At 43.9% G+C, this 12,165-nt stretch overlaps 1 protein-coding gene across 1 annotated transcript; it reads right to left on the reverse strand.

Moving 5' to 3' along the window:
* Positions 1 to 1,521: 1,521 nt before the first annotated feature.
* Positions 1,522 to 11,012, reverse strand: ATPAF1 (ATP synthase mitochondrial F1 complex assembly factor 1). Its single transcript, XM_027648907.1, has 9 exons — positions 10,782 to 11,012; positions 9,279 to 9,387; positions 8,677 to 8,727; positions 7,878 to 7,940; positions 6,759 to 6,809; positions 4,903 to 4,950; positions 3,880 to 3,975; positions 3,184 to 3,291; positions 1,522 to 2,297 (listed from the first exon to the last, which is right to left on the reverse strand). The coding sequence occupies exons 1-9, from the start codon at positions 10,991 to 10,993 to the stop codon at positions 2,112 to 2,114; spliced, it is 924 nt and encodes a 307-aa protein (XP_027504708.1). The 5' UTR covers positions 10,994 to 11,012; the 3' UTR covers positions 1,522 to 2,111.
* Between the last annotated feature and the right edge of the window lie 1,153 nt (positions 11,013 to 12,165).

The following is a 12,165-nucleotide window of genomic DNA, read 5'->3' on the forward strand; positions in this document are numbered from 1 at the left end:
ACCACTGGCCTAACTCAGTGCAGCCCATCACACTATTGACCATACAGGAGCAGCCTGGCCATCTACATGGTTTTCAGCACAAAACTCAGAGTTCACAAAGCTGAGCAGCAGGCTCAGGCAAGCTGTGTATGTGCCCAGAGCTTAGAATAAGGAGACAAACCTTCCCTCTAGTGGCTGTATGGCACATGATTCCCACAGTTACCTTCTCTACTGGAGAGTGTTATTTTTTCACCAGCCCTTAGGCTCAACACAGATCCTAAGTGCATCAAATCTTACAAATTCTATGTGAGTTTTTAGTGGCTTAAATCTGGCACAGCTGCTGGTTTGCACATAGCCACAGCCAGCCCCGGGGGTCTGTGTCCACTCTGCAGCTGGTAGTGCCTCTCCTAAAAACCTGCGATAATTCCCTGGATGGACAGGGGTTCACACCCAATGTACAGGAGTCGCTGCTAAAATAAACTCCCAACAATAAAACATACTGTGTACATTTAGTGCTTAACTGAAGTGTTCACATCAGAGAATCAGAGAATGGTTTGGGTTGGAAGGGACCTTTTAAAGGTCATGTAGTCCGAAGAACGGGCTGAGAAAGGATAGAATGAGACGAGCATTACAGCAACAGGATCCTACAACTACACTAGCAAACAGTGTAGGAAACTTTTGTAACTAATACACCTCCCTATCAGGTCGTGGCTAAGGGTAACACAGAAAATCTGACACGAGCCCTGCCCAAAAAACAGAGAGACAAGCAGCATGCCCTTCTTGCCTCCTTTTCTTTGGCAAAGAAGGGAGTGCTTGCCAGCCCCAGCAGGTTGACAGGATGCAGTGTGGCCTGGACATAATAATTAGTGCTACGGGCCAGTTAGTGCCAGGGATTTGATGCAGACATGGGAAGTATTTCAGCATTGCTCCTGGGAAGCTCCTGGTTGTCCTGTGTTTACTCCTCTCCCTGTGCAGTGCTGGTAATGCACACACAGGCTGCACGTCCCACTGCTGCACTACGTCCTTGTCCACAGACCTGCTGATTGCCTCTGATGGGAAGGAAAACAAGAGAAGCTCAAAGCATGAATGTTTTGGGATTCTTTTGTTGAAGGCAGGTTTAAAAACCCAAACCTGCTACAGTCTGTAAAGCCAGGCTCTTACCAACACTGCTGTGTTAAAGCAGCTCCCCATATTCACGCTAACACATCTTTTTCATGAGCTGTCGCTCATGGTTGGTGTCTCTCTGTTACTACTCCAGTCCATCTTGCTTTTATTATAGATAGTGCCTTTCCTGAAATGGGAACAAGAGCTATTTTCTGCCCCTTCAAATACCATATGTGGAGCTGGCTGACTAGATGCCAGCCTTAGAAAAGTTAAGTCTGTAAAACAGGCCATAATTCCTCTACCCTATTAAAAATATACAAAAGAATAAACCCCTGTTCCTATCATCATACTGCCCAGGAATAGCAGCTCAAAGACAGAAACATAGCAACAGGATCCAATTAATATATCGATTAAGAAGCACAAAATTCCCGGAACAAATATAGTCACTCTGTTTTTTAATCCTGAGAAAAACTCAGACCACAGTATACATCTGTGTAAGAAACCTCACAGAGAAACAAAGAGGCATCTGTTTTACACCATTGCTCCTATTCTTTCTCCTTGATGGACAAGCCTGTATAAATTCCACACAGATTAAAAAGCACTGGACCATGCAATTATAATGGTGGAGGGCATTTAAAATGCATTTACTGAGAAGAAACACTGGTTGTCATCTCTTTCCTGATGTCAGTACAGCCCGTTACATAGTTCCCTTTCTGTCACTTTATTTCAGAGTTCAAAAATCCAGCAGGCAGCAGAAGTTACAGGACAGGGAAAATGGCTCTTTCTGATAAAGTTACACTGAAGTACAGGGCTCCATTCTGGCACTTAGTTACTGTCATTCAAGTGGCCCAAGTCCTCATCTTGCATCAGTGCCAGACAGGCTGGACCGTCACATTCCCAGGATGTCTCCAGATCCCTTCTGTAGCCAAACCCAATTTGCAAAACAAAGAAGACAGGAGCACCCCATGCAGGACCCCCTCCTGCCTGCTGCTGGCTCACTTCACCCGCAGCTCAGGCTCTACGACTTGTCAGAAACCTGACCCAGGTCTCAGTTCCCTCCCAAGTCCACTTTGCTCAAGCTCTGCTATAACTGACATGTATTTAAATTCACTAGATCTGTGGTTGAAGGTCTCCACTAATCCGTAGGTCTCGGAACGGTCGGTGGCATAGAAGAGCTGTGCCTGGTTGGCCAAGCACTGGGCTTGGTGCACCACCTGCAGTGAAAACAAAGGACCTGTTACCATCCACGGTGGGATTTAAGTGTCCCGTTGAAAAACATTTCAGCAGCTGAAAGGCCACAGTCCTACACATCAGATGGCTCAATTCCAAGTCACCTTTCTTTAGCAAATCTCAGCAAACCACCTCCCTCTTGTTCCTGACCTACTTACACACTTTAGCCCTGTGTGTTTTAACCACTCCCCTGCTGTGTGGGGGCCTCAGAGGTCAAATATGTCTTTTCTCATCCCTGCCCACTCTAAGGCACTGGAGATGCACCAAGTCCTCATCTTTCCCCTCTTACAGCTGACCTACTTGCAAAGATTGATTGTTTACTCTGAGGTACAACAGGGTAAAAGCATTACCAATGACTGCTCACCCTTTCCAAACAGGTGTAAGCAGGTCAGTTAGAGGTGGGATATTTTAGTTATCTTGTTCCACCACTACAATCCCCAGTGTCATCAGTCCAGGCCCTGCTCTAGTGCAGATATGCAATCAACTGTGCACCCACACAGAGAACAGAGGCACATGGAAACCAAACACACAGCTCTGGAGGTCTCCTGCTTTGACAAATATAGTATTAACCTTCAAAACACTGTTTTAATTTGTTGATGGGCGAAAAGTAAAAGCTTTTCTTTTATTCTACAACAATAAACTATAATACCCAAATTAAAAGAAAGGGAATGCATGAGCTGAAATCACCAAAGACTGATGATTCCCTTCTAGCTTTCCCTAACATTGAGTAGATTAGGTTAAAGAAATCTAGCAAGACCATTCTATGGCAAAGGGTCTTTCAAAGACTTCACTATAATTTGGTTTTAGTTCCAAACTCTAGGAGGAGTTGCAGCATAAAATGAAGGCAGGCAATGAGCAGACTTCTCTTACCAAGAACTTGGAGTCCATTTCTGCTGTCATTAGTACTATCCCTTTTTCCTTCTGCAGCTCAGGATAGTGGTACAAGACCAACTGGCTTGGAGCTGTTTCACCTTGGGTCTGAAGGAGAGAAAGAAACCTGTCAGTATCCCACAAAAAACTTCAGCTCTACTGCAGATTTGGGTGCCTGATTACAAACCTTTGAGCATTAACTGCCACAGAGGCAGTTTTCAGGGCTTAAGGGTCAGTTCGAATTAAAAGTTCATTATTCCTGGTATTTACAGAAAACAAGGGATTTGCAGAATTAGATTGGGGGTTTTTTTCTTGACTAAAGACCACTTTGCATTTAAAAGAACCCACAACTTTGAGAAAGATATTTCATCTTACAGCATCTACTGCTATTTTAAGCAGCTTGCACAAACAGTTCTAAAAAGTTTGGCTCTTGCTTCTATTTTGAGACTACTGAACTTCTGCCTCATTCTCATTTAGATTAGAGACACTTAATACTCATAACTTCACTAATTTACCTGTGATTAATTTACTCATTAACTCAAAACTAATGGCATTTTTTTCATGATAATTCTTTTCCAGTTAAGCTAGATAACCTGTTGGTTAAACTATTTAGCAAACACCCTGTATTGCAATATGCTGATATGGTACATTTCTGGATCTTAAGCCAATTCTGGACTTTTTATTTCAAACACTCACCTGAACGTTTATTAGGGAAGTAAAATGTAATTCTGTTCCTGACCATTGCCCCACAAAGAACTCATAACCTTCTTTTCTTGGCAAGGCATAGAGAAACTGCAAAGAAATGATAAAATAAAAAACCACACCAATTTTCCCTGTCATAGAAAAAAATGATGCCTGTGTCACACTGGCCTCCAGTACTAATGTTTTAGGGAGAGAACCACAACAGAAAAAAGGGTTTCTTTGCCCCACCAGGAGTGACAGGACAACAAGAACCAAACTTCAAAGCAGACAATAAACCAGAATTACCTTATCGGTGTTATTTCATTAGAAAGATGTTAGCACATATTTTTAACAGTATTTTATGAGACACACAAAGGAAAAGAAAGGACAGTGGAGAACATTCAGACTCTGACCTTTTTGTTCCTGCCTAGAAAATTAACACCAGAGATGGTCAAACGGAAGGTAAAGAACATTCAGAGTATTTAATCCTGTAATTTCACCAACTGTTCCAGAACAGGCAGCAAGCATTTTCCCTCTGGAGATTCACAGCCTGTTGGGCTCCATAGGCTACAGACTCGCTCATTTTCCCACACCAAGGGAAAGGACAACATGGGAGCAGAAAAACATGCAGGATACCTGACTAAATGCCAGTGCACTGTACAGATATACACTTAAGGCTATAAATAACTTTCCAATCTCCAAGTAGCTCAGGAAGCCAGATATATTTGATCTTGCTCTTGGCAAGTGAAATATATGGGGCTAATCCATCAACCCAGCAAAGTCTCCATTCCCTGGGAGATTCTGTGCTCCTGTTTCCTCAGCCCTACATCTCTTCTATCTAGATCAAACTGTTTAATACATATGAATGGCCACTGCTTTATCTGAACACCAAGACAAGTATCTGAACACCTGGGTTTTACTAATTGCACTGATACAATAAGTATCAGAATATGTGAGGGTCAAAAGTTTATGACTTAGGCTTTGGAGAGGAGAAGCACCACATTGCAGCTACACACAGCGAGTCTCTGCCATACGTACCGACGGACATCTCTGGGCTCTCTTCCACATTAAATCAAACTTCTCTGCCTTTGGGGAAGGAGAAAGAGAAATTCAATTTTCACAACACAAACGTGGGTGCAGAGTTGTTCAAAATCACCTCATTAACCTCTGCAGGGTACAACTTCCACCTGGAGGAGGTCCCACACTTTGGGAACAGCTAACGATGAGCGCATGGAAAACTGTATTTAGTTCTTAGTTACCTAAACGTCATTGGTACCCCATTTTCACAATGCTGTCCCCTAAGATGCAGCAGCAAACTCCTCGGATCCAAAGCTTTATTCCTTGGAGGTAGGGGCCCCATGCCTCAGGCTTACATTACATCCTCTCTCAGTAATTCCTCCACTGCATCACACAGTGTCAACAGCTGAGCAAGAGAACATATCCCAGCACATCCAGGTTGTGGATTTTACATCACAGTCATCTGTTCTTTGGTATAAAATTGCAGTCAAGATATTCACTCAAATAATATACTTAGTTCTTATTTATATTAAAACCACGACCATGTTTGGTCAGCCCTGATGAAACCTATGTGTTCTCTGAGTTCCCCCAAATCTTTTGCTTCCCAGCATCATATATTAATACCTACTCTAAGGTGCTCAGGAAAGAAAACATATGCCATTCATCAACAAGCAATTCCTCTGTGTGTACTTCGGAGCACTGGAGAAATTATGAAAGGCCTTTCTTCCAGCCAACAAAAAGCTTCTGGCAAAAGACAAAGGGGTTTTTTTTTTTCCCCCATGACACCATGAACTGCTTCCTAATGTGCCTGGGATCTGGTTTGCATTGAAGCCTTAAAAAGTTTGCAAGCTTCTCTTAAAACAGTGCACCAAAGAACAGTGCCAGCCCCACTAATGAAAGACCTACATCATCTTAACTGGAATCCCTGGCTTTGGCCCTCTGCTACAGTAAATGGGCAAGCCAAACTATTTTCACAACGTTGGGAAAACTGGAACCCAGAGCTGCTTGTCTTCAATTCCCACACTGCCATTTTCAGAGCATCCAGCACATCATACATTTAGGATACAGCCTCCCACTGACCACAGTTGCAGCTCAAAGGGCCAAATACAACTGCAAATCAGAGCCCAGATCTAAATGAGGTTTCAAGAACTCAAGGAACACACGGTTTGTGCACAGCTGTGAAAAGGCAGATTTAAGAGATTGCGATCACAGAATGACTCTGAAGAAAAGAATAAAAAGAAATCCCAAAAACCAAAAAAAAAAAAATCCCCTCCTTCAGCCTAACACAGACTAAGACCAATTAACATCTGGTAAAGTTATCAAGAATAAGAAATATGATCTTATCACAGGAAACACCATGCAATCTCAACTAAAGACAGTGCTGCCAATAATTGTAAACGTATGAAAGAAAGGCACACGTGATTATCCATGTGCAAGTCACCAGCCAAGGGCTCCAGAACTGCCATATTAACCTTGAGTCAGCTGTTTGTGCTGCAGGGAAGAAGGGAAAGGAACCAGCAACTCTGAGAAAAAATAAGTAACTCTAAAAATACAAATGCTACCTATATAGACTCGAGGGCCCTGTGAAGAGTATTGGATGCTCATAATAAAATAAAGCCTGGAAATTCAAGCCAGGTATGCAGAAAAAAGTACTTGATTTATTGAGACTCCTCCAAATGACAAAAAAAAGGGATATGCGTTTTTGGAAACAAAAGACTTTGTTTGGGGTGGTAAGATTACTCAGCCCAGAAAGAAAGTTTGTTCTTGAAACCTCATTTTCCTTCAATGATTGCTTTTAAAAGCAACAGAATCACAGTTGGAAAGGAAAGCTTTGCATGCTGGCTTTGCAAATGCATAACTACAGGGGAACTACTTACAGGAATAACAGCATAAACTGTATCTTTTGCAGAAAAATACTGATTCCAAATCTGTAGGAAACCAAGGAGATGAGATACAGTTAAAATCCAGAATCTAGCAGTAATATTAAATGCTTTAGAATGTCAACTAACCTTTGCAAGCACTTTGAGAGGTCATTTTTCAGTCAAGCCTGACTGACTTTCTTGCTAAGGCAACACACTCCTCGAAAGGTTGCAGAGTACTTGTACCAAATGACAGATTTCAACCAGGTAACAGAAATCATCAGTGGGCTCAGAGGTGGCTCAAGATGTATTAGCCTTCAGAAATGCTTCTTACATTATTCTCAAATATCACACTAATGATTTCCAGAATGTTTGAGAGGTGGGGTTTTTTCTGGTGCTGGTGGTTTTGTTTTGTTGTTTTTTTTTTAATAAAGAACATACAAAACATTTTCAACAGAAGACAAATCTTTGCAGAATGCTCCTCTGTGGTGACCATCTCTTTCTCCACCACAGCAGGATGGCAATACCTATAGAGAAACTCATAGTTCCTAATAAATGGACAAACACAGGTAAAAGTCCAGAGTTCAGGACTTTTTCAGTTGCTCTTTCCCTGTCCTACACAACTCATGAGAACTGTCAGCAAAATTTTTAGTCAGTGAAACAGAAACAGGGGAAAGAAAATATGAGATCTAACCCAAGCTATATCAGAAACATGCAAGATATGTGACTATTAACCAGATAAAAGGGAATACACTACAAAGCCAAGCAGGTATTAGGGAGGATAATTTCATTTACACTGCTCTTCAAACAAACAGACCCACCCTGCTCCTCCTTACCCTAACCAACTCTAGTTTGAGTACACAGACTCCCAAGTGACAGATTTTTTTTGACTCAAGTCCAGATGTATTACAGATGTATTATTTATCAGGTAGGTACACCCTAGGAGGACTTACCTAGATGGATAAAACTTTATCTTCTTCTATTGATATGCATGTGAATATGCTTTTTATAAACATACATCCATAGCTGTGTTTTATTTTTCAGTCTAAGTAAAATTTCCATCCTTACATGTAGATTACTATTAAGCACAGATGTGAAGCAAATCTTATTCCATTTAAATCTATTTAAATTCATCACCTGTTTTATCTCCTCCGCCGATTTTTCTTTCACCATCTCAACATTAAGAATTGAGTCAAGTGTCTGCAAGAGAAAGCATAAAGAATTTGCCATGATGGCAGTTCTCTGACTCTTGTAAGAATCCAGAATTAATGGATGCATCTACAGTGAACAAAATCAAACTAGAGGAACTTAATTTAATTTCCAGTGTGACTTAGTCCTCTTAATTGCCAAACAAACCAGTAAAACATCAGCAGCAACACACCATGAAGTGGATTCACACACTGAGGCAGGAGAGATTTTTTCAGGACACAGCACAAGCTCTGCTCCAGTTGTGCAGAGCTCTACTGAGGCTGCAAGTAGAGCTGCATCCTTTTGCCTTCAGCCATCTCAAACAGATGCTTTTTGGCAGATTTACACAGAAGGTGTGTTTCACAAGAGTGTGAAAGAGAATAAAACTGTTCTCTTGTCCCTGGGCTGGCTGATCATTGGAAATGTATTTGCATGATGTAAAAGCAGCTTAACCCTTTCCATTTATTGTTCAGAACAGGTCCCCTAGTTAGCAGGAACTTCCAGGGTGTCATAGAGAAAGGACAAGTTAATAAAAACCAGGTTAATAAAAACCCAGAGTGCCAGGAGTTTTAAGACTGAACACGATCCCAATAATAAATTGAAATCTTACACTCAAATGGAGCATAAGGAACACAAGATTTATGTCAAAGAGCTCTTGGCTGAAGATCTGATTGTGGCAATACAAGTTAATCTACATCCTTGATTTGCCACAATGTCCCCTCCTAACACTTAGATTTGTTTTCCTTACCTTATCCTTTGTGAATCCTCCCTTTGATGTCTTAGTGCCCAAGCCTTCTGCCTACAAGAAAACATTCTTCTTTAGTTTTATAGCTAATGCCTTAATATCATTTATTTGCCTTCCTTGCCAATCATAACATGGCTGCTGAGAAAAATCTCCTGAGTGGGAGCTCAAGTTTAAGATATTTAAAGATTCCTGCGGTGTATTTTTAATAAAATAAATGACTGATTAAGTGAAATAAATAACTTAATGTTAATTATGAATGTCAAGGCCAGAAAGGATCGGTTAAAAGCAAACTATTATGCATCTTTGGATCCAATATTATTTCACAGTTTTTTTGCGTTCACTAAAAAATGATAAATGCAAGATTGTGTCAATCCATCTGGTCAAACTGATCTGGAACTAATTAAACACTTAATCAAGACATCAGCAGGGAATTTACAGTCTAAAATATAGCAAAATAATACACTGGAATACAGAACAATGCTTTTAGCAGTGACATTCCAGGGCTCCTATGAACTGGGCACTGCAAGTTTGTAACATTATGCTGAACCCATATAAATAACTTTATAGCTTTAATGTATGTGATTTACAAAGAAAATTGGCCTTGCCTTTTCTTCCATGCATCTGATAAATTCTCCTTGTTTGGAATATCCCACAGGCTGCTTTTTCACTTCACTTCTTTTTTCCATACGGGATTCAAACACATCTGGGCTGGATCTGAAATGGAAAAGGGACCATTAACAGTACAGTGGAACCACAGAACATCTTGAGGTGGAATGGACCCATAAGAGTCATCCAAGTCCAACTCCTTGGAGCATAACTGGATGAAAATTCATATAACTAAAACATTTCAGTTTTCAATTATGACAATAAACAGGGACAATCACTGCAGTGTTAAGAAACTGTCTAAGCTGCTGCACAGTGTATTTGCTGAATCTCCTATGATCTAAGGCTTTGGTTTCAGTTTTTGGCACTGGATTCCAACAAGGCCACGTTGGATGGGGCTCTGAGCAACCTGATCCGGTGTGAGGTGTCCCTGCCCATGGCAGGGGGGTTGGAACTGGGTGATCTCTAAGGTCCCTTCCAACCTAAACCATTCCACAGTTCTACAACTGAGTCTATGAAGTCTTTTGCTTCATTTATTTTTGTTGCTAAGTAAGGTGACCCACCTTTATCGGGATAATTCAAAACCATGATTCTTCTACTGGCTGTTCCAGCTGGGGCCTTTCCAACAGATGGACTTACACCCAAAATAAGACCGGCTTCTACCTACTAATTTTCTGTTCAAATCTTCCTTTATAGTAGGACAGAAGACTAGAAATTGGAATACTCTTTGCCTGCTCCAATGGTTTCCAAAGGTGGAAAGCAGTGCTGGGTGATGAACATCATCTGGCCTTTTAAAATGCTTACTGTGGTATTTTATTGATGTTCTTAACTTAAAATTCTGATTTTTTTTTTCTTAGCAAAACTACTTATTACCAAGCTGAGCACATCAGCAGACCACCTGGGTATGGACAACATCCCCGACACTTGCAATTCCCTCCTATCTCTCTCTCATTTTGGGGTGTCCCGCCCAATATTTGTGGTTCCCTTACACTTAGGAGAGACCCCACAGACTTTGGGAGGAGCCCCTCGAATGTCAGATCCCCTCAGTTTTTAATGTCCCACCACGGGATGTTCAGGACACTGACACAAGCTCACTGTTAATCCCCCGTTTCCTCCCCCAAATTTTGGGATTCCCCCACCCTTAGGGGACCCCCGGGATGTTGGGGAGACCCCTGGATTTGGGGGGGGACCTCCAGGATGTTGAAGCCCCGCCCTCAGATTTTAGTGTCCCACCGCGGGACACTCACGACACCGGGACAACCCCACCACTGACCTCCCTTTTCCTCCTCCCCCAAAATGACACTCACTGACTCGGTGCCAATCACACGCAGCCATAGGCCTAAACTAACCAATTTCCGCATGAGGACGCAACTCTAAAACATAAGGACCTCCCTCTTTTAAAAAAACAGCTCCCTCAGCACCCCCTTTGCCCACAAAGCAGCTCCCCCACCCACCTTCCCGCTGCCCCCTTCCCTCCCTCCCTCAGCGCCGCCTCCCCCCCGCACCTCCGCAGCTCCTGGATCTTGTGGCGGTACTTCCCGTAGAAGGGGTTCTCCTCCAGCGCCGCCTCTCCCGATCCCGATCCTGCTCCCGCTCCCGGCCCCAGCACCCCCCGAGCCGGCGGTGCCAGCAGCCCGAGGGGCCGGAGCGCAGCGCGGCTCCTCAGGGCCGCCCCGAGCCCCCAGCCCTGGGCCAGCGGCCCCGCCATGGCCGCCATGGCCGCTCCGCCCCGCGCTGCTCCCGCCCCGCCGGCCGCCCACAGCCCAGAGCCCGCCCTGCCAGGAACCGGCCGCAGCCGCACGCTGGGAGTGAGCTTTTATTGGCATCGATTAAAAATCCCGGTAGATCTCCTCGGATGGTAAGATTGACGGCGAGATAGACAACAGGTTAACAAAGGCATACAGTGCTTTCGGAAAGCTGAGTTTGGCGAAATAAACACCTGAAGAACAGTACAAAGATCGGTGCTTACAGAGCCGTAGTGCTGTCTACTCTCTTATATGGATCCTAATCATGGGTCATCTACCGCCACCACCTGCGTCTCCCAGAACGCTTCCATCAACGCTGTCTCCGTTCAATCCTAAACATCCACTGGTCAGATTATGTGACCAATCCATCTGTTCTAGAACAAGCAGCAGTCACAAGTATTGAGGCCATGTTGCTGAGAACACAGCTGCGCTGGGCAGGGCACGTCTCCAGGATGAAGGACCAACCACCGCCTCCCTAAGATCCTGCTCTATGGTGAACTTGCCACCGGCTGCCACAAGAGAGGAGCCCCGAAGAGGAGATACAAGGACTCCCTGAAACAACATCTCAGCCTTGGCCATATTGATCAACATAACTGGTGTACTCTGGCCTCCAATGGGGAGGCCTGGAGACACACCATCTACAACGCTGCTGATGCTTTTGAGAAAGCACGCAGGATCAACCTTGAGGAGAAAAGGCAACGCAGAATTGTGCCTTGCAGAATTTACCATTTAAGGAGTCTTTCTGCTGTGCCTTTTGCAACCGGACATGCCTATCTTGCATTGGCCTTTTCAGCCACCAACGCGCTTGCAACAAACGTGGGTAGAGCCCTTCCCAAATCTTCGTTCGCGAAGCCCAGCCATGGCGAAGCGGAGCCTGAGCCCCACGGGGTGGGTAAGCGCAGGGGAGGGTACGCGGGGGTCACCCAAACCCACAAACACAGCCCGAGAACGAACCCGGGAAGCGCAGCGCGACAGCGAGTCTCAGCAGTGCATCGCGCTGTTCTCGCTCTCACCGCTTCATTTCTTTTGATTTCAGACATCGCTGTTTTCTCTAGGACGTGCTGCCCTCACAGCTTTCGGCCGCCCCTCTGGTACCACACCAGCCGCAGGGACGAGTTACAGCAGGGAGCTGATCCGGACAAGC

Source organism: Corapipo altera, unplaced genomic scaffold, assembly GCF_003945725.1.
Source record: "Corapipo altera isolate COAL_440 unplaced genomic scaffold, ASM394572v1 112, whole genome shotgun sequence".
In the NCBI taxonomy this organism is placed as follows: domain Eukaryota; kingdom Metazoa; phylum Chordata; class Aves; order Passeriformes; family Pipridae; genus Corapipo; species Corapipo altera.

Bases quoted from the DNA above. Each gene is read 5' to 3' on its own strand.
- ATPAF1 (XM_027648907.1), bottom strand. From the start codon at position 10,993: ATGGCGGCCATGGCGGGGCCGCTGGCCCAGGGCTGGGGGCTCGGGGCG. The intron at 8,728-9,278 runs GCAAGGCCAATT...GTTTTCTTGTAG, and splicing joins TCAGATGCATGGAAGAAAAG to GCAGAAGGCTTGGGCACTAA. The intron at 7,941-8,676 runs GTAAGGAAAACA...TTTCTCTTGCAG, and splicing joins GAGGATTCACAAAGGATAAG to ACACTTGACTCAATTCTTAA.